The sequence below is a fragment of the Octopus bimaculoides genome, chromosome Z (assembly GCF_046866305.1).
Source record: "Octopus bimaculoides isolate indiv1 chromosome Z, ASM4686630v1, whole genome shotgun sequence".
Classification (NCBI taxonomy): Eukaryota; Metazoa; Mollusca; class Cephalopoda; order Octopoda; family Octopodidae; genus Octopus; species Octopus bimaculoides.
The window spans coordinates 56,110,394-56,133,852 of record NC_142944.1 but is presented as its reverse complement, the minus strand read 5'-3'; the positions used below and the strand labels follow the sequence as shown (position 1 = coordinate 56,133,852).

The window sequence follows — 23,459 nt, the reverse complement described above, 5'->3', positions numbered from 1 at the left end:
TATCTGATCTTGTTTTCATTGTAATTTTTAACCTTTGTTGTCAGATTTATTGGTGTTCGGTGTTTTTAATCACTGCATGGTAAACTTTTTTCTCTTTCTCACTTTTCATATATTTTGAAAAATGGTTTTTTACTTGTCATATATCGTTATTTTATTATAAAAGTTTGAAAATGTTCAAATCTGCATTTTTAGTTTCTATTAGTTCGTTATTGTTAAATGTTATTTTTACAAATGCTGATTAATTGCATTTCATGTGATGAATTTATATCCAAGTAATTAGATTTTATTGTTTTCTAAAGAAATCATGACATCATCTTCATGAAGAGTATTAGGGTGTTAAGTAATATATTTTTTTGCATGAGATCAGTTAAATGTTACAAAGACTACACAAAAATAAGCTGTTCCTATGAATGATAATTTTGTTGAAATATGTCTCATATTTATATCACATTACAAATTATGTGAAATTCTCCCTTCATCAGACTGATTTTACATCACAAAGCATAGTTTACTGGCAGCTATATTTTTTATTTCTCACTTTGACCTTTTTAGTTTATGGAAGAAAAATGGTAGCATCATGGCCATAGTTTCTGTAGTTGATATGATTGATATTGTTTGCCTGTAAGGAAAACATAGGTGGAGGGAAATTCTTGAAAGGTTTTGTTTTGAAAACATTGGGCAAAGTTTGGATGTGTTTAGTGGTGTGTTTTGGAACTGAGACAGATAAATGCAGAGTTCAGATAAATGCGGAGTGCAACAGCAGAGTATATTAGTATACTTGTAGATTCAGTGTCTCGTTAGGTGAGTGCTGATGTCATCAATTATTGCTTTACTGAATGGAATATGATTGTTGGCTATCATATTTAATGAGACTAGCTGTAGATACATCTGTTATAATACTTTGTATATAAATCATTTAAGCTTTATACCAGGTTGAGTGGGAAAGTCTTTTTACATATTTCAAGCTTTTATTAATAGTTCAAACAGATTACATACAAAAAGCATTTATTCATCAAAATATAAAGATGTGGGAGTCTTCAAGGAAGGATAACATTCTCTTAAGGATCTTGGTGTACATACCATGTTGGTGATCTTCAGATTCCTTCTTCATTGTCCAAGATTCAACTCCATTGTGGAGAATGCTTTCAGCATATGAGAAAGGCCAACCATGCTAACTTTGAAATACTTGATTGTGTCATGTGCATAACTTGTTAGCATTCTTTAAGTATGTTGCAGTCAAAGTCAGTTTGTTTCTTAATGCCATCATACATCGTCAATGAAGATGATTCATCAATGAAGATGAGATCCAGTCACCAATTTATTCCACTTAAAGTATACGACTTAAAGTACTCATTGACTTCAATTAGCTTGGGTCCTATGTTACACAGGAAGAAAGACTTCTTGACCTGCAAGGGACAGACCAGGAGTGCCCGTAACAAATTTCAGATATAGTATTATAGACATATAGAGAAAGAAGTGCTACTGTAAGATGTAAGAGTGTATCTTTTGTAAAGCTAATGTATGAAAAGCAAACTAGCTTCAGAAGGATATAAAAGACATAATGCAAAACATAAATACTTTTGTAATTAAATACTGAGATTCTTTTAATGGAAACATATACATTTATTATATGAGGCAGGTGCTGAAAATTTCCTGGCTTTAAGAGCAATGCAAAAGGCCTGATTGGGGGGCCCAACTTTCCAAGTTCTTTTTCAGGGCTTAGAAAGACTGAAGGACCACTGTAATAAGTATGTGAATCTGAGAGGAAGATGTGTTGAATAAAACCATGATTAACTGATCTCCCTGTGTGTGTGTGTGTATATATATATATATATATATATATATATATATATCATCATCATCGTTTAACGTCCGTCTTCCATGCTAGCATGGGTTGGACGATTTGACTGAGGACTGGCAAACCAGAAGGCTGCACCAGGCTCCAATCTGATCTGGCACAGTTTCTACAGCTGGATGCCCTTCCTAACGCCAACCACTCCGAGAGTGCAGTGGGTACTTTTATGTGCCACCTGCACAGGAACCAGTCTAGCGGCACTGGCAACGACCTCACTCGAATGTTTTTTCACACACACACACATATACATACATTAATCTTCCTGTATTTTCTTTTACCTAAAGCAAGGAACTTTTCAGCACACACACATATATATATATATATATATATATATATATATATATATATATATATATATATATATATATATATATATATGGTAATTATGTATTACAGTATTTCAGGAATGGATATATTTATTTTTTGCCCTTATTGTCTAATTATTAACTTCATTTTTAAATTAAATAATTCTGATATTAATTTTGGTAATGCAGCTATTACGTCCTGACCTTCTTTACTGAAGGATGACACCAGTGATTTCACGAAACATTTAATACATTATCACTATCATAATAAATGTGACATCATGAGAATGATCATAACTTTTCATTGCCCATTACTTAGCCTGGACAATAGATTATAACTAACTTCCATCATGCCATCTCAAATATGACAATCTACTCGTCTGGGGAAAATAAAGGAGTAACATTTAGTTCCCATATATATAATGCATACCCCTAATATAACCTAGATGCAATACTGTGTATTTGCACAAATAAACACACTATGTTACTTATCAATATTTTTAAAATAAAGGTTCCTTGTTGAAATTTAGACAATTTACTTTGTATATATGTACATGTGCATACATACATGTATATACATATATATGCACTACAAGCATGCATGCTTACATATTTATATACAACACATTACCAAAATAATAAGGTAATTTAATCAATAACATAAATACAGTAGACTGGCAAAATCACTATATCAAAAGATAAAATACCTTGTAGTAATTAGTTGCATCCTTTTGCAGTTTATGTTTAACTTGCTTCAGAGGCCTACTTGCATTTCATAATTTCCAGAGTTGATTAAATCTAGAAATTTGTGACTTTTGTGTCTTCACTCAAAATTACTTATGTTGCTATTATTTTACTGCAGAGGATGGCAAAAATGATAAGCCAGCTGGCAGACCAACATGTAAATTTTTTTTTTTTTTTATCCTATGTTCCTATACACACTGAATTCAGATCCTGCTATCACTGAATTGAAGCTTTTATCATGGTGGGATTGATAGAATACACAACAGTGAAGAAGTATAGGGAGTATCAATGACTGTACTCTTTCTAAAATGTTCAGCATCATGTTAATGGTAGAAGTCATTAATTATTGTTGTTGTTATCATTAAAGTAACAGAAACAGTACTGCATAATTGTATTTAGTACTAATCCTCCAGTTTAACATATAATCTGGTCAACTTTATGTTTCATATCACTAGGAATGATAACAAATATTTGTTGTATATCAAGGGATGGATTCAATTATTCTAAATTTCCCCTACAATTGATGTGATCCTTATATGCAATTGGTTTAGTTGTTATTTTTCTTATTATCATAACTAAAGGTGATGAGCTGGCAGAATTATTCAGTTTAAAATAAGAATTTTTTTTTTTTTTTTTTTGTCATTTGCAACTTAAATTTAGATTCCATGGGTCAACTTTACCATTTTATGAAAAAGCATCAAGAAAATTTTCTTGATAAAGCCAGTGAATCATTTCATGTATGTGAAAAGTAGAATAGTACTAACGCTTAGACATGCCTCAGTAAAGCTTGGACAGCATCTAAGTCTGAGCATAATATAGAAATAAGAATTTCTTTTTCGCAGTGGTTGATTTCATATTTCACATTGGTTCTTCCACTTAGCCAAAATCCAGAAGACTCCAAGTTATACAGGATGCTCCATGTCATTGTCAATATGTTCTGGAAAGAGCATCTTAACAATGAAAGATTGTATGATAAGCTACCTAAAGTCTACGACACCATTAGAGAAAGGAGAATTAGGAAAGTATGGAAGAGCTGGTTAGTGACATTCTAATTTGCATACGTTTCCATGGTTCAAATCAGCTGACTTTCCTTTGAAGACATACTTGTATCAGTTAAAAGATTGCATTGGATGTTAATGTGAGAAGCTATCATATGCTATGTGATAATTCCTCTCGTGAAGGTGCATGGGGGATCAAGAACATGCAAATCTAAGCATGACTGTTAGTTTAACAAGATTAATTAATTGTTGGAAATAGTAGCTCTCACCAGTCATAATTCTCTTTAGTACTTAAGCTATATCTCTCTATTTCCTGAAAGCTATATCTCTGTCTTTCCACACTGGACCAATTTAGTCTTCCCTCTCTTCTCTCACTGATGAAATAAGTCATAGGTCAGTGTTATTTCATCTACTAGATTACTTCATATCTTATTTGTGTATCTAAGCAAGAAATCATTATTGAAGATTAAGAAAATTTCAATTGTGTTTTCTAATTGTGGCCCATTTCAAGGTGGTCAGATGGCAGAAATGTTAGCACACCAGGTGAAATGCTTAGTGGTATTTCATCTGTCTTTACATTCTGTGTTCAACTTTGCCTTTCATCCTTTCGGGGTTGATAGATTAAGTACCAGTTGCACACTGGGGTTGATCTAATCGACTGACCCCCTCCCAAAAAATGTTGGGTTTTGTGCCTAGAGTAGAAATGAATTGTGGCCCATTTCTTATATTTCGGTCTGAAACCAAAATATAAAGAATCTACTTAGTCTACTTTATACAACACCTGTCCTATGTACTCAGTATACATTTTCAAATTTAGATAAAAAATTTGTATTAGGAAGAATATATAGAAAATGTTACTGATACTCATAATGTTTTATTCTCTCTACACGTTGTTGTCTGACTGGCAGGTGAATGTAAATAATAATATCAATACGAAATATGTGCATGATCTGATACCCATAGAAAACATTCAAACAGTTACAGTCAGCATTGGAGATGTTATTACAGAGTAATTGAACCCTAATCCCCAACATATGTCTGGTCCTCACAACAAATTGATTACATTACATATCTTTCTCTTCTAGCTTTTACTGTCTGGTCTCATTTAACATTGACCACATATAGAAAGATTTGTGTGTGTGTGTGTGTGTGTGTGTGTGTGTGTGTGCATGTGCGCGTGCACATATGCATGCTAATGTAATTGAAGTTTTTAACCTCCAGCTAAGTTTAAAGCAGAATCAATTTAATTTAAATAATAACCATTACAATTTACCAATTTTTACAAAAAAAGAAACAAGTATGTTTATGATTATAATTGTGTGTGTGTGCTTGCATGTTTGTTGTGTGTATATCATACTTAATGCAAATATTATCAAAAGGCAAATTATCTACAGTATTCATCCAGAGACAAAATCTTATATATTTGTATTATGTTTAAAAACACAAATATATCAGTAACAGATGAAATTGTCCAGCAGCACTGGTGAGAATAGATGCACGTTTCTGCCTTGTTGGACTTTGTCAGTAGCATTTACCCACTATCAAAAGCATGCCAAGACAGAATCTGTTACTACTGATATAAGAAAACTGTGACTGAAAATTCATTGGTGTCTAATTGCAATACTGTACTTACTGGCTGTATTGTATTTTTTTGTTTCTTTATTAGTTAACCAGATAACTAATTAAGTAATCAATTGTTTGATTAAATCTTCAATCAATCAGTCAGTCAGGTCTAACCTAAAGCAAACCTGAAGAGCACTTATTATTGATGATGTTATGAGTGGTGATGAAAGGACTTCCACAGTCCTAATTGATTCATTGACTGAGCAATTAATCAAACAACTGATTAGTTAATTGGATAGGCTGGTTAACCAAGTGACAAGGGAAAATATCAAAATAGTATAGAACCACTACATGAGGATATCAGTGGTGTAATTCCCTTCCCAAGATATAATTGTATGTGTAGATATGTGTGTATATGAATGAGTATTTTCCTCATCTTTGCTACTTGCAAGAAATGCTTTGCTATTTACCACACATCAGTCCAGCTTCCTTGATGTATTATGTGATCTTTGCAAACAATGGGCTGAGTCATGTGTTGTCATTTTTTTTTTCCCCAATTCTTTGTATAAACATGTCTAGGTTGTTTGTTGTCCAATCTCTCTCCATCTCTCTCTCTCTCTCTCTCTCTCTCTCTCTCTCTCTCTCTCTCTCTCTCTCTCTCTCTCTCTCTCTCGAGATGGGGCTGGGATCATCCCAGAGGCATTATGTGCAAAGCCAACCTGATTCACCAGTACCATCTATTGTTGGCAACCTCATGTCAGGCTCCCTGCAACCCCCAAGGTCATACCAATCCTCTGGAGATCTTCTTTAATCACATTCTGAGCCTGTCATGGGTTCTCTTCCAGCCCACAAGTGGTGCATTGAACAAAAGTAAGGTCCTGATAGGATGATCTGGCTGGAGGCAAAGGACATGTCCATACCAGCACATGTAGCGGACGGCTATGAAACGGGAGGCTGCATGCATGCAGCTCTTCATCAGATGTGATTGCACCATCTGATGTTCTCGATTATCATCAAAGCTGTGCTGTCAATCCACTTTCCCAGGTCTTCATGAGGGGCCATATTTCTACTCCTTGCTTAATAGATTGGAAAATTATTAACTCACTTGCAAACAGGTGGGGCAAGATGTCGAAGGGTAACCAGCCTTAGGAAGCTCTACTTCAACATACTTTCATCTGATGCATACAAGCAAAGAAATGTAGACATTAAAATGATGATGATGATGATGATCATGATAATGGTGATATATAGATATAATTAATTAACTGATACAGGGATTGAACTCACAGATACCATGTAAACTATGACTTTCAACACTTGAAACCTAATCAATGCTTTTAATAATTTGCTCTACAGAAACTAGTGAGCTCAATCCAATGACAGTCAGTTTAGATATTCAGTTCTCAGATTCAAGTGGTATGTCTAAGTAGCATCATAAGAAGAATAACTAATATAAGAAGAATATGGAAAACAGAACGAGAATAATCTTCCCTTGTGCATTTGATAAAGATTTCAGTTCAAAATCTTACAAATTACTGAAACTTGATTTGTACAACAGTTGAAACATCATAACTGTAGCGACCAAGACGAGGACACTAATCCAGATATTATCAGTGTGTCCATACTATGAGAAAGAAAAAAGCTGTTTATTAATTAGTTATGAGGATGTTGCTGTTACTAAAAGAAAACAATTATTAAAGTCTACATGCAGAGAAAATTCCTAAAATTTCTAATTTTAATATATCTTTATCAGAATGTAATTTAGAAAATATTTTCATCATTGAAGATTACAGCTATACATTTCAATCAGAAAATTAATTTTAGTTCACTACAAGATAACATTTTTTAACACTGTGAGATAGTTTTGTCCTTCACCTTTCTTTCTGTGTTTTTTTTTTTTGGGGGGGGGGTTGTCTCTCTCGCTCTACACTTCATGACAATATCACAATTTATAAGTATTTATATTTTCTTTATATTTATAGAAATATAGATGTTGCCCTAATATTTCCAACATAACTTTCTACAGACATATCAGTAAAAACATTTCTCCAAAATATAAGTTTAATCTAGCACCAGCCAAATTATGTTGATTCCAATACCTTGTTATATTTGTTGAATGTTGTTGAAAAAATAGAAACCTGAGGAAGAAAAGTGGTTTAAATGTACTTATATCAACTGTACCTGACACAAACTTGTCTTGTTTTCTTTAAAGCAATTTATTGTTGTATACAATGTTTAAAAAGAAAATAACCATTACAGTACATGATAAAGGTTGTAACAGGAAATTTCTTATATATTTTAGATAGTTCCTTTGCTGAAATCACTGTTTATGTTATCAAAGTAGATATGATGAATAGGAAAGCAAAAAATATAATTTCCCATCTCTGTACATCTGTAATTGTAGGCTTATATCATTTATTAATACTAAAATGTACATATATATATAAAAGTCAATATATATATATATTTCAGTGGAAAAGTGAGTCCTAATATCACAGTTTAGTTTATTCCTGTGTGATTGCTATTTGACAGATATAAGTTATAAAGGGATATTATATGTAACATATCAAAAATTGTATGTATTGGGAATCCACTGTGTAAGTATTATGTAGCAACTAGCAGAAAACCACCTGCAGGGCAGTGTTTCTACCATTAATGATTATAATTCATCATCTCAGAAATTGAGACACTCTGTGTGTGTGTTTTTCTTAGATATTAACTTTTTAATAGTTTTGGAATTATTTTTCAAATATCAATTTGTATAAACCGTTCTGAAAAAGAAAGAGCAATAAAATTAAAATTGTGTGAATTTTAAAAATAGATTTAATTAAAAGATAAGTTGTGAATTCAAGTTTAGACCTGATCAATATTAGGAGAACAATAAACGTAGAATATGATATTGATACAGTTCATAAGTGATATTCTGGCATTTTATGGTTTGAAAGCATACCTGCAGGCTATCCTTTTGGCTATAAAAGCAATAAAGCAAGTTCTTTAACATGTGTAGCAATGTGCACAGATATATGCTCCTTCATGCACACAAAGATATTGAAAGATAAGTACATTAATGTAAGAAGGTTTGGCAATTTGAAGAGCAGTCACCTTCAGTTAATATATAGAAGAGTTTGTTTTTGTTTGTTTCTTAATTATCAAAGCATAATTCATGTAAACCTAGGTTGAGCTAAGGAATGAAATTCTATGTGGTTATGTGACTTACTAGAAATATCAATAAAATGTACATCAGATCATATCCTACTATCTCAGAAAAGGGAGGACACGTTAAATAGTACTAGATGTACTGTGACCTGAAAATTAAGCAGCTAATATACCTTTGATCATAAGTCTACTTGAAGAAGGCTGCTCTGAAAATAAACAACAATTCAGATTAAATAGATGATGATGATGATTGTAAATTTGCAGATTACAAAATTTTAAATATTTCATTGCAACTTTTGTATTTGTAAATAACTCATTTGCCATCTAACTTCTTTTGTTGTGCTTTTTCTTGCATTGAACATGACTGCTAATTGGTCAGACAGGCTATCGTGTGGCCAAACAAGTATTCTTGGAACCAGATAATGATACATGTACAATGGTCATATGCCTTACAACCTATTTGCAAAAATTTCAATGTAACTATCATTTTTTGAACAATTAAAGACTATATTTATTGTGATAATGAATATGGTTGTTTTATTCTCTTAAGCATTTGTTTAGGATTACTATATTAAAAAGTAGCAATTGATATGCTTATTCATTGAAATCTAATTATATAAGACAAGCTAATTAACTTTTTAAAGTTTTCAATATTTATATGGGTGGGAAGTTTTGTTTTGTTAGACCTTTTTTTTTTTACACAGTTATGTGACTTTCTTACTGTTTCCTACTTAACTGTAAAGTACTTGGTGGATTTTCTTTTATTATGTTGTTCAGTCAGGCAAAATGGAGCAAGTAGAGACAGGTGCCTTAGTGTAGGACACAGTACTGATCACACTGCATGATTAATAGTCCACTACTGTAATATCACACCTATTGTGCACAAATAATAAAATTATTGATAGTATACTTTCAGAGTCTTGACATATATATATATATATATATATATATATATATATATTTAAAGAGAGAGAGAAATTGTTTGAAGTGGTGTACAGATTTTATGTTAAGGAAAAGGAGGTTGTCAGAATTTTGGATAATTATTTTAGTACTTTCACCTCATTTCAGAGATTCATCAGGAATCATTTTTTTCCCAGAAAATTTATACCTTCTATATATATGTGAGTTAGTTGAAAAAAATCTTGAGTTGGATTGGGAAGAGACTGTTCTAGTTATTTTGAATCTATGTGTGTGGTGAGTTTTTGGAGGTTTGGTTAGAGAGATTCCAAAAAGGAAGAAAGACAAAGAGAGAGAGAGGGGGGGGTTCCTGGGATGATTGAAGTTGCATTGTATTTTTTGGTCAGGTTTATATGTATGACTTAAATTATATGTTTTGAGCTATAGTATTCTTATATAATTATTACTATATTTAATTCAGTGATTAATCATTATATTAAGTAACTATTATCTATCCACATAAGTAGACATATTTGAATATAATTAACTCACCGTTTGGACACTCATAACAAATCACATCATATTTGGAAATGATCTTATTTGATTAATTCTGTCAGTATTTTTTTATCATACACAAGTGAGATATATGAGCAGTAAAATTTAACAACCAGAGCTGTCATGATTTCTTGAATTCAGATGTACTTACTTACATTTCAATGTAGTTTCAAAGCAGGACATGTTTTCCTGCTTAGCCTCACTCCATAGAGAGCATCTTAGTTTTTGAATTCACATTCAGCATTTGAACTACTGAAAGGAAATGTTATTTCATATTCTTAATATTATCGAACATAAACATGTACTCGAATCTAATCAAGCACAAAGGTCCTGAAATTATTAATTAATCCAATGTTTGCTATGTCCTTCTTTCTATTTTATTTTTCTCTATTTTAATCCGGTTGTCAATAGTGAATCGATGAATATTTTAACTCAGTACTCTTAGTTATGAAGTCATTGTCATTCCTCTTATTATACGCTTTTAGTTTAGAAATTTACTCACTGCTAATTCTTTTCTAATTTTCTCTGAGTTGTACTCTTCTCTTTCTGTATATAAATATATATACATGTATATATATTTATGTACATGTGCGCATTTATGAGCTTGTGCGTATGCGGCACACACACACACACACATACACACACACACACACATACACACATATAGATAACTATGTCATTGTTCTCTTGTTTCATGAACCATTTCATTGTATATTACTGAATGATTCAACATCTTCAACACTTTGTATGAGTCCTGATGGGTGCCACATTGTAAGATTTAGTAAAGATCATGATATATCATTATTCTTATTATCATGTTTATGCACATACACACACACACACACACACACACACACACACACACACACACACACACACACACACATAACATTACTTTTTTTACTCATTTTTCTTTTCTTGATAGCTCTTCAGTCTTGCTTCATGGAGGCTACTAGATTGTTAAGTGGAATCCCTTGCTGCTAATTGGAACAGGATCTGAAGTCTTTTTTTGTGGGGGTACTTTTGAGGGCTTTATTGTTGGGCATTTTTTCATTTTTATTTTATAATCTTATGCCACAGGAATATGTATTCAATTTTCACTTAACAGTCATGAGTAAAAAAAAAAGTACTTGGTAGGGTTAGGAAAAAAAATTTGAATTCCCTTGGTTTTTTTTTTATGTTATGTACAGTCAGTGGGGTTTGTTTTTGTTTTTCTTGTTTCTTTTTCCTTTGTTGTTGTTAAATTTATTCTGTTGCCAACTACATTCTTGCTGCTATCATTAGAATAGACATTTATTGTAACTATTGTAAGCAATCTTAATTTAATTTAATTGCCACAGTGTTTTACTAACAAGTAATTTTGAAAGAAATCCGTATAAGCTAACCTTGATAAAGCTAATAGAGTTAAAGGTATCAGCATGTTATAAGGTTAAGGAGTAGGGAGAATGATGTAAAATACAACAATCTTCTCTATTGATGCTCAAACTGTTAGAAATAACAGCTAAATCTCTCAAACCTCATCCTACCATTCTACACTGGTTACATTTATTGTTATTTTATTCTTATTGCAGAAACATTTAACCTATCCATTACAGTATTCTTGTTGAAATACATTGTCTTTAGTTGATTTTGAAAATAATGAAGCATTTAGTAAAATAATTATCATTATTAAGTTTGTGCTTGAATTTTGATACAAAGTTTTAATTTAGATCAGTTTTAATCAGAAACTGTGCCACAAAGCAGAATCTATCTCAAGTGAGTTATGAAAATTTTTAAGCAATGAAAAGCTTTAGACAATGTTCATAAATTATGAATTTGGAAAACTCATACTTTATTATAAAGGCACTTCTGAAATTTATAATAGTTAATATTTATTTTTGATAGAAATAATTTCACAGTTTTATATAAGATGATACATGTAAGCGGAAAGTTACAAAAGAAGTTTTTTTTTTTTTTTTAATGTATGTTTCTCTTGAGAGTTATTTTTTCTATTGTTAAATGTTGGTGCGACACCTACATTGTATTAATACAATTGCATCTTGTTTTGTTGTTGTAATTTAGCCCAAGGTCAAATTTGATCAAGTAGAATATGATCCAAGCGTATCAGGACAATTACCCCCCTATACAGCAATACCCCCCCCCCCGACGACAACTACCCCCTAGGACAATTACTCCCTTGGTTAATTACCCTCTCTCCAATATATTAAGAAGTTATACATCATCTGTTGTCTTGTGGGGTAAATGTCCTAAACTTGATCCAAGGCTTTCCAATTATGGCCACTCTGTCTTTTTATGGAATATCTTGGATTATATTGTCTTACATGTCTTTTTTTTTCTTTTGTTGTTGTCGTGACAAGGGTTGAGATTTGAGAGAGATTTGGCTACAACTTCAAGCCAGTTGAATTAACACATTGAATAGTTTTACTATCCTGGGGCAGTTTGCAAATACATATAAACCTATGTGATGAGAAAAATAGTGAATCTTTAAATTGGAATAACTTCTATCAGTTCAGTGTGACCTAAACCCTATGAATGAATTTGATAAACAGAAACTGTGTGGAAGTCCATCATATATATATATAGTGTGTGTGTGTTTGTGCATGTACATATATGTGTTACTGTTTCTGTGGTTTTGTATTGATGTAAGCTGAGCCAGTCATATTTGTTTATACTTCTCATGAACAATGTGCCCCCTAGCTTGGCAATTTCACTGGTTTCAATCCAACCCTTCAGCATTCAGATTGATATGTCAAAAGTAATCCTTATTTATTCACATTTTAAAAAATTAATTAAAAATTAAAAGCTCAATCTTTTAGCTTCGAGATTTGAAAGATGTAATTTTTTATTTATAGAACGACATTGCATGGCAGGTGTGAGGTGCAGGTTCTGGCCAGTTTGAGCATAAAATGGGTGGAATATTTGGGCCAAATACAGCCAGTTTAAACACTAATTGGTTACGGGTTAGCAACAGAAGGGCATCTAGCTAGTAATTCTCATTTAACTCATGCCAGCCTGGATTTAAAGATGATAATGTATCATATCAGATTACTGCCTTTGCCCTAACATTTAACTCATTTGTAGCAACCAATATTTTCTCTTTTTCATGATGTGATTGACCTTCTTTTCGTTCAGCTTATTTGCTGTAACATCAGCTAGAGATATCCTGAGATGGTATCAAGGTCTCTTTTGTAACAGATACACAATATGATGGAGCTTAAGTAAATCAGTTGGTGACAGAACATAGAAATAATGACATTGTGAATAAACTCCTTTCCTAATTCCACATTACAGAGTGTACTGGGTGGTTTTTTTCATGGCACCAGCACTAGTGATGTCACCATGTAACTCAGAAAACTACCATATAATCCCACTCGACTGAGTGGGAGTATATAGTTAGGCAGAGTATGGCCTTATGCTAAAATAGAAGTAACAGGAACACGTTTATTGTTTTAGATGAGATGCATGACAACTCTACATTATATAAGGATGAGTTGCAGCTGCAAAGAGATAAAGGTACAGGACAAGGTAAATAGAAGAATATCAGAAAGAGTAGGTAGGTGATGGGAGGGAGTAAGAGTGGAAGATGGTTAGGAATAGGGTCTAAGGACGGTTAGTGATATTAGTGCTATGGAGAAAAATGGGGAAGAGATATCAGTAGAAGTGATTCCGAGCAGAGGAAGTAATGGCTGGTAAAACAGAAAGGGTGAAAGGCAGTGGAATAATGGATTAGTTAGGAATAATGCATCAGTGACATGGTGGAAGACACAAGTGGATCTGGAAGCAGACTTGTCTTCCCAATGGACAACCAGACATATTCCTGCTCTCCAACAATCACCATGGTCAAATTCACTCAAACACCCTAGATGAACACCTGATATTTCACACTAGGTAAAGGAAAGCAAATATCAGGACTTGGTCAATAAGACCCTTGTCAAGGAACGGCATGCAGCCTCGTTCCCCATTGATCTCAGCTGTGCAGCTTTCCAATGAGATCAGTGCACTATTTCCTACAGAAGATATATCTAGAACCCATACAACTGAAGTAAGCTCCCAAGGAAACAGGCATGGTATCTGAAACAAACTCAAGGTGGCTGTGGTTGAGAAGAGGCTGCAAGTGGAACCCTTTTGTAGCAAAGATTAGTTCAGTCCTCACTGCCTTACTCAGGTGAAGCATACAGGCTAAGGAGCAACATGTCCATGAACCTGAGATACCCACTGATGATATGGCATTGCAGTCAATTTAGTGGAACTTAGAGAACCTCTGTGGTGCAGAGCATTTCCAATGTTTATTTTACCTAACATATATATAATAAACAGGATGGGCCAAGTCATACACCAAGACACTTGACATTTTATTTATGTTATTATTTTGCTCATTATGTACATGTGCATTCATCATTATTTTAGTTATTTTATTCAACTTTAGAGAAGTTGAAGGTGTCTTTGACAATTCTGGAGTGTATGGAACTTATTGGTGTGTGAGTTTCGGCTCACTCCTTATATGTATACACGTCATGCTTTTCATCATTTTATATCTGCCTTCCCTGTTGGCTTGAGTTGATTAGTTCAACAAGATCTAACATTGTATAGTTTTATGACATAAACCCAATGACTCAGTTTTCACATGGTTCCCATAACTCGATGCCCTTTCTAATGCCAACCATTATATTCAAGTTTAATCATTCTCGTTAAGGATTTTTCATATTCATTTTTGAATTCTTTACATTTAGTTTGTTGCAAAACATTATTGGATTTATTAGTCGATTAACATTTCAAACCCCTTTTACAGTCCTATTTTCAAGATATTATGCTATCAATAATGGCTTGTTGTTTGTATGCTTTGTGGTAAGTCACAAAATATCTTGGGAATAATTTTACAACCGATAGTAGCATCAATGCTGCATTTAAAGTTATACAACGGTAAGTCCTGAGAATAATTTAAGGTAAGTTCTGGTAAATTTCATGATTAATTTTGCTTATATCCATGTGCTTAATTTTGGTTTGTATTTTGCTTTTAGTTAAGTCTCCATAGTTATTCACACTTATTAAGTCTGCATAAAACTGTAGTGCTGTCAATGAGTGTTTTCCTGTATAATGTTATTTTGTTTACTGCCTCATATAGTTTTGATAACATTTTGTTGTAAATGCATGTTGAGCAAAGAAGGTGTTGCGTTTGAGTGTATCCAATGTAACAGTTTGAGTCATGAAGTTTACAATCCCCTTGTTTACATTGAAATGTATATATTTAATGCGTTGTTTGGACCTTGTGTTGATGCAGACGTTTTTTTGTTACGGTGTTATCACAATATGTTCTAATTATGTTTATGGTTAAGTATGATACATAATGTGTTCTGTTGTGTTAGTTCTTTAGACATATGTGTATGAATGTATGAATTTATGTGAAGGCATGTGGCCCAGGGATTACGGTGTTGCACTCATGGTCACTAGACCAAGGGTCCAATTTCCAGACCAGGTTGCACATTGTATTCTTAAGCAAAACTCTTCATTTTTCAAAATTCCACTCTCCTCAACTGTAAAAGGGTCACCCTGTGATGACTTAGCCTTCTGATCAGTGAGGAATGTTGGCCTGCTCACCTTAGTGGCATCATGGTGACATCATTCAACAGGTAAAACAGTGCAAAGTGCATTGTGACCAGTGATATATAGCAACATCTGATGGCCAATATATATATATACATATATATATATATATATATATATATATATATATATATATATATATATATATATATATATATATATATATACAGACATGCATATATCTATACACATATATATACATATATGGATTATGTATGCGTTTAAGTAGTTGTACTATACCTGTGTGTGTATGTGTATGCGTGTCTACGTTCATGCATTCTGTGTAACAAAGTTTAACAAAATTTTAGCATGAAACAAAGAGAAAGATAGCACAGAGCTGGAAGGTTAAGGACTTCTGTTCTGCTGAAGTACTGATATATGTATTTCTGCTCATTAAATAAATTTGTATGTTCGTTATGTACATGTGCGCATACGCACTTATTTAATGAACATTTGAGCAGCAGTTATAACATTTTTTTTTTCTTTTAGTCAGTTTTCTCTGTGTTTCCTTCACATACTAAAATATTGTTCTTTCACAAAATGCTGTATAAGTGAGTTTGATATGTATGTGTGTCTTTGTATGTGAATGTGTAACTGAGAACATGCACTATTCTATAATGTTTCTGTTCAATAGTAGGGAGAGAAAGAGGGAGGGAGGAGTGTTGCCCATCGATTTCTTATGCATGCATATTATTGTTTTATTCCTTCTATCTTCTATGAATAGAGAAAAGTTGCTTTTCTGTGTAAGGAATAAAAGTGTTTTGAAGTTTTTAGGACCCAAAAATATGTTTGAAATTTGTTTTTCAGACAAAAGAGTGCATTAGTCAAAGCATTTCATTGGCATAGTATTCTGATTTTGCTAAAATAGTGGAACACACAGGCAGACATTGAATTTTAGTTCCATATGAGTGTGTGTGTGTGTCTATGCACAAATATATATATATATATATATATATATATATGTGTGTGTGTGTGTGTGTGTGTGTGTACACGCACACACGTGTGACTATATATATATGTGTGTCAGTGTGCACATATATTTGTGTGTGAATTTCTCTCTTTGAATACATACATGTACACACACAGAAACACACACATGTATGGAGAGAGGGGGAAAGAGAGGCTTCTTTTTTTTTTATTTCCTCTTAATTGTTGAGTTGTGTTGGACTAAATAGGTAGATATTTGTCTGTCCAAACTCCTCTCTATTCCCTTAACTACTTATGTATCTGTCTGGAATGTGTGTATATTTATGTTATTTTATACAATGTTGTAATGAGAAGCATTCTTATTTTTAACCCTTATAAAATGGGTCTGATATAAAATAAAATTAATAGAAGATAAAAACAAATGAATGTACAAAAAATAAGCAAACAAAAGCATGAGAGGATTTTTTTCTTTTTACATCTGTACTTTGAAACTAATATATATATATATACACACACACACACACACACACATATATATATATATATATATGCGCACACACTAAATAAATAAATAACTAATTGTATATATATAAATATCAACACACACCAACTATTTACCTGTAGGGATGGTGGATGGTGGATGGAGAGGGTGTGCAAGATTGGCAGGTGGATGTGTGTAAGTCAATGTTGAACAAACAGGAAAGTTTTTCAGCGGAACAATAATTTGATTGTCTCAATGTATTATATCATCTCAGTTGTCGTAGTTGGGAAGCAGGTCTCCTGTTTCAAATCTACCCACTGTGCTAGCTACCTCCCAAATCAAATGAATAAAGTGTTTGTTATTCATACATTAAACACGCATGTATTCCGTTTCGTTTTGTATGCGCTCTGTCTTAGAAACTCCTATACATCTTTTCTTTTGTTCTTTCACATTTCTGCTGGTTTCTGCCAATTGACTGGCCATACTGGGGCCCCATCTTAAATGAATTTTAATCAATTATACTCAGCTTCAGTACCTTGGTCCTTATTTTGTCAAGGAACTCTACTAATATAAAACAGAATAATTGGCCCTTTTCGTAACTCATATTGGGACAATGTATCAAACCTGACTTAATACCCCAACACACACACACACACACACACACACACCCATGTGTGTATTAGATTGTGTTACTAGTAACATGGGCAAGTTCGATTGCACTGACTTTGTGTTTTAGTTTTTATACTTTCTGAACTGGCAGAAAGTTGGAGAATCCATGACCTTTTTAGGCTCTCTGAGTTTGAAATTGATGCTATTTATGTTCCTCTGGAGCCAATACAAGTCAGCACCTGCAGAAAATACTTGAGAAAGGGAAGGAGCATCAGAGGGTGGTGAACATTCTAAAAAAAGAAATGATGTAGTTTGTGAGTGTTGGATCTGGAGAACTGGGTTCAAGGATGATGAGAGTAGGAGAGAAACCAGCAGGTCGACATTTCCTAAATAGAGGTGACATAAACTTAATAGTTTAGAGAAGCAGAAGATATTATAATTTTGGGGGAGGCGGGGCAGTCAACTAGATCAACCCCAGTATGCAACTGGTACTTAATTTAGACCCCGGAAGGTGATTCTTTTCTAGGTACAATCTTGGAGACTTGCATGTATGCATTAGTGCTGTCTAAAGTGTGGAAGCACAATATTCCGTTGTGAGTCTCATCTGCATTTTGTAGAATATCATTAATTGTTGGGAGATGTGATTACAATTATAAATCATGACATGAATTTTATGTCACTTCTACACTGCACTGTAAACCTAATATATGTGTATGATTAATACACAAGTATTGTTGAATGGTTAAGCTGTTTGCTTTTTTGGTCATATGATTTCACATTTGGCGTTACTGGGTGATACTTTGAGTAAGCATCTGCTACTATTGCCTCAGATTGTTCAATGCTTTGTAAGTGAAATTTGATAGCCAGAATCTCTATGGAAGCATATATATGTATGAATGTATGTATGTACATATATGTATATATATTATATATGATTTGTGTGCAAATATCTGTATTTACAACATTTAGAACTATGTCTTGTAAGTTAGCTCTTGAACAAATAGTGATTGATAAAATAAGCAGTCTGAAATTAGTTTGGTGGAAGATCTGATTAATTAATTCCTTTTAAAGAAGTGCCCTAGCTTACTGTGTTAAATGAGTAATGCCAGAAAAATAATAATACACACACATACACGCACACACACACACACACACACATTATTACACATCTGCCCAATCAGTGCTAACCAGGAACTAAACAACAAAATAATAAAAAAAAACAAGTGTCTATGCAGTCATTTGATCTGCAAGCAGTAGCATCCCAAGCTTAATCCTTCAGCATCCAAACCGACCAGATCCAGCCTATCACACATACCCTCCAATGGCTTTCTAAAAATGTGCAATCCCATCATTAAAATTTCAAGGCTATGAGATAATGGATGATTAATTTAAAACAAGGTAAATGAAAAAACATTACATTTGACAGAACAATCTGAACGCTAAAGGGTTAAATCACACCTTACTGTCTTCAAGAAGGAAAAGACCCATAGAGAAAGTAATAGCTGATTTCCTGATAGATGGTCATGGTTGGATGGCTTTCATCATAAGTTAGATCTATTCAATCACAACAGTAGGAGAGCTAAACAATTACTAAATATTTCCAACCAACTAAGAAAGAATCATCTATGTCACTGATTCTCGAGAACTTGTGTCTATCATTCATCCTCTTGTCTCAGTGCCCCTGGACTGGTTCTTGTGCGGGTGGCACATGAGATGCACCATTTTGAGCGTGGCCGTTGCCAGTACCGCCTGACTGGCTCCTGTAGGATTTTCGAGCGAGATCGTTGCCAGTGCCCCTGGACTGGCTTGTGCGGGTGGCACATAAAAGACACCATTTCGAGCGTGGCCGTTTTCGTGCGGGTGACACGTAAAAGCACCCACTACACTCTCTGAGTGGTTGGCGTTAGGAAGGGCATCCAGCTGTAGAAACTCTGCCAAATCAGACTGGAGCCTGGTGTTGCCATCCGGTTTCACCAGTCCTCAGTCAAATCGTCCAACCCATGCTAGCATGGAAAGCGGACGTTAAACGATGATGATGATGATGATGATTACCCCTTTATTCCCATTCAAAAATATATTCAAGATAATCTGAAAATGTAAAAGCTTTTCTCAGTACCAAAACACTATTTTTGAGGGAGTATATTAATGGTTGTTATTGCTCCTAAATTAATTAGTATGACATGTGTATAAATTGTTTTGATCCCTAGCTCTGTCTTCCTATTTTATTATTTTTTCTCTTTCTCTCTCTCTCTCTCTCTCTCTCTCTCTCATACATGTGCACAAATTCACTCTTCCTTTCACTCAAACACACCCCTAACACTCCTCTTTCCCTTTGACTATATTATGTTTGTATGGGTGGTATTTTATAATAGTGTGTTTCTTTGTAGCTAAATGCTCACCTGTTTTGTCTGCCATTTCTTCTTAATGTTCAACTTTTAATTCTTGCAATTTACTTTTCAGGAAATAGCATGTAAACATGTTACTGATACCACTTTGTTAGTGCACTTCTTTGGAGCGAATGGCACTGATGTACTCACTTATGATGATTTCCACAGGTAACAACTTATAGTGTCATTATAAATTAATTTATTAATATTATTTTTTTAATCAATTGCAAATGACATTCTACTGCCTTAGACAATGCACCTCTGTTCCTGTGGTGTACGCAACATTTTTTTTTTGAGACTGTAAACTTGTGTTAGTGTGTTAGACCATTTTCTGCTTTGTTGTGTGGTTTTGGTGCAATTCTGGTGTTTCATGAGTTGTGTTAATTTGTTGTGTAAAGATTGTTTTGTATGTAAATGTGTTGTTGGTGTAATATGTTTTAGTATTAAGCTGCAATTTTCTAGTGTATTTGAGTTAAGTTTTATGAATGAAAAGCATTTGTGTTGATAGTGAGTTTTTTAGGTTGTCAGTATTGTAGTGTCAGGAATCAGTTATGTAAGAGTATGTGTAGTGTTACTATATTGTGTTGTGAAGTGTGTACTAACATGAAATTTGCTTGGTGCTGATTTCATATGTTGTAATACTGTGTTAATTATCTAGAAGATGATTATATGAGGGGCTATACAATATAAATTGTTTTATTTTAATGAGCGGTGTACAATTGAGTTTCACTACCAAGTGGTGTTGTATGAAATATGGTTTGTATGGGTTGCATTATACAAAATACAGTTGGATCACTTGCATAAAATATGAGTTTTGTGAGAGCCTGGAATGTTATTTGCTGAAAAATAAGTTACAAATGTGCATTGTTCAATAGAATTGTGATAGTTGCTTGTTGGCAATGCTTGCGGAAGGCATTTATTATTATTTTTTCTGTAAATCTGCTGTCTATTATAGCAAAAACTAATGGTAAGATTCACTGGTCAATTAATTCTTCAGGTCCCTATTGGTCAATGCTTTCATTTTCAAATTTAAAAAATACTCTTTTAAAATTAATTTGTATTTTATTACACTGGCTCTTGTGTTTAACAAATGAGAAAGAATAAAAGTGACCGAGTACAATGAACAGTAAGTTGCAGCAGCTTCCCTTCAGTAAATGACAATGGTAAGAGCAAAAAAAAAACTCTTGTTTGCTATGGTCTTCAAGACAATGTGAGTGACTTTGTGCAAGGAATTGTGGTCTTGATTATGACCTTTATTTCCGCCTCCAGTAACCTCAAGTTATTGATTAAGTAGTCTTATTTAGTGATCAATTACAAACCAACGGTCATTTATCTGATGGTGATTTTAAAGTAAGCTGCTCAAAATACTTTACGTTTTCTTTGCTTCTGTTTAGAAAAGGTGGGGACTGTTGTGAAAAAACTACTAACAGCACCAGAGATACTGTTGACAGTTGGTGAGCTATATTATATTCTCCTTCTTTTGTTTTCATGTTTTCACAGTCAACCTAAGTTCAGACCAATAGGCAAACTTTACTGTTGTTGTTGAACAGACCACAATGTCAGCTTAGTTAATACAACACCCAGGAGTAATACATAGGTTCAACATCCTAGATATGCAGTTATGCATGTACAGATAATGATGTTTGGCATTCACACAGTGGACTTTGCCATTATTGTGAGGCTTATCATCATAAAATATATGTTACTCATTTTGTAAGATGTAAAGATGCTTGTTTTAGGAGTTGCTTAGATTGTGTCATTGTTGCTCATTGTCACAAAATTTTGGTGCATTATATTTAATTTTGAAATATGGAAATTCTTTTGTATGTTTGTTTTTAGTTTGTATTTTTATCCCTTCAGTTTAAGTTTTAGGGACTGGACCTAAAGTCCTTGCTGGCTCTCCTTTATATGTGAGGTTCATTCATGTGACAGTCATCTGGAACATGGGCAGGCAGAGTTTGAACACACTGTATTTAGTACTAAGAATACTGGATTGGGTTTCATATTGTAAGAAGGCAATGTGCCTCAAAGTAGAAGAGCTTGGGATACAATTTATTTGGTCAAAAGAACAGAAGCTATTGTAATTAGAAGAGATAAAGCGAGAATAACTACCACAATCATTTAGCTGTTGTGTGTGTATTTTTGATGTTGTCTAGAATGTGTGACAGTTTTCATTCTTTTTTAACCAAGGAGACGGAACAGCCCAGTTTCATGAGGTGTACCACCAACAAAAATAATTGTCTGGCAACCCTACTAGTGTTGTCAGCTGATAAGCTAGCACAGGTTTCTTAAAACAAGTTTCTCAATGTTCTAGAAATAGTGTTCAAATTTTGCCTTAAAGTGTACTATGTTGCTTCAAAGAAAAAGTACACAAATAAATTATAATGCCGTATATCGTTGCCAGTGCCCCTGGACTGGCTCTTGGGCGGGTGGCACATAAAATACACCATTTTGAGCGTGGCCATTGCCAGTACCGCCTGACTGGCCTTTGTAGGATTTTCGAGCGAGATCGTTGTCAGTGCCCCTGGACTGGCTCTTGTGCGGGTGGCACATAAAATACACCATTTTGAGCGTGGCCGTTGCCAGTACCGCCTGACTGGCCTTCGTGCGGGTGACACGTAAAAGCACCCAATACACTCTCGGAGTGGTTGGCATTAGGAAGGGCATCCAGCTGTAGAAACTCTGCCAAATCAGATTGGAGGCTGGTGTTGCCATCCGGTTTCACCAGTCCTCAGTCAAATTGTCCAACCCATGCTAGCATGGAAAGCGGACATTAAACGATGATGTTGATGATGATGATACCGTATGAAAATAAGATGGGACATCACATCCATTAGGAATAGTTTGATTGTAGGTGTGCATGATTAGGACTGATATGGTGTAAGCAACAACAACAACTACTTCAGTACTGTAGTTTTTATCGCTACTATAATGAAACATAGTTACTTTGCTAACTTAATAAATAACTAATAAATAATAGAATGCTGAAATGCCCATCATCATAAACCCAGTTGAATAAGCAATTTTGCAAAAACAATTTATCATTTATTGTTAAGAGGATTATATGTAAAGAAAAAAATTATAAAAAGCAAAATAGTCTGACAGAAATAAAACCTACAGACAAATTGAGACTGAAATGAAATCCAAAATCAAAATCTAAATTATATTGCTAGAAATGTTCTTGATGAGTATTTAATAAAATATGTATTATTGATTTGGTGATTAATTTGGTAAATGTTGCTGGTTGTGTGTAGATCTATATAGAAAGGGAGAGAGCATATGTGTCCTATATATTTTTCTGTCTACTATCATCGCTCACCATATCACTTACCCTCACCATACCATTTTCTCTTTTGTAGAAAAGAGAGAAAAAAAAAGCAC

At 33.6% G+C, this 23,459-nt stretch overlaps 1 protein-coding gene across 9 annotated transcripts in view; it reads left to right on the top strand.

Moving 5' to 3' along the window:
• Positions 1–23,459, top strand: part of LOC106876559 (calcium uptake protein 3, mitochondrial) — a 444,529-nt gene that overhangs the window by 372,757 nt on the left and 48,313 nt on the right. For all 9 annotated transcript variants that reach the window (XM_089365311.1, XM_089365306.1, XM_089365308.1 and 6 more), the window contains one exon: positions 20,152–20,246. In XM_089365311.1, the coding sequence (XP_089221437.1) occupies positions 20,152–20,246 (95 nt within the window). The remainder of the gene's footprint in view (positions 1–20,151; positions 20,247–23,459) is intronic.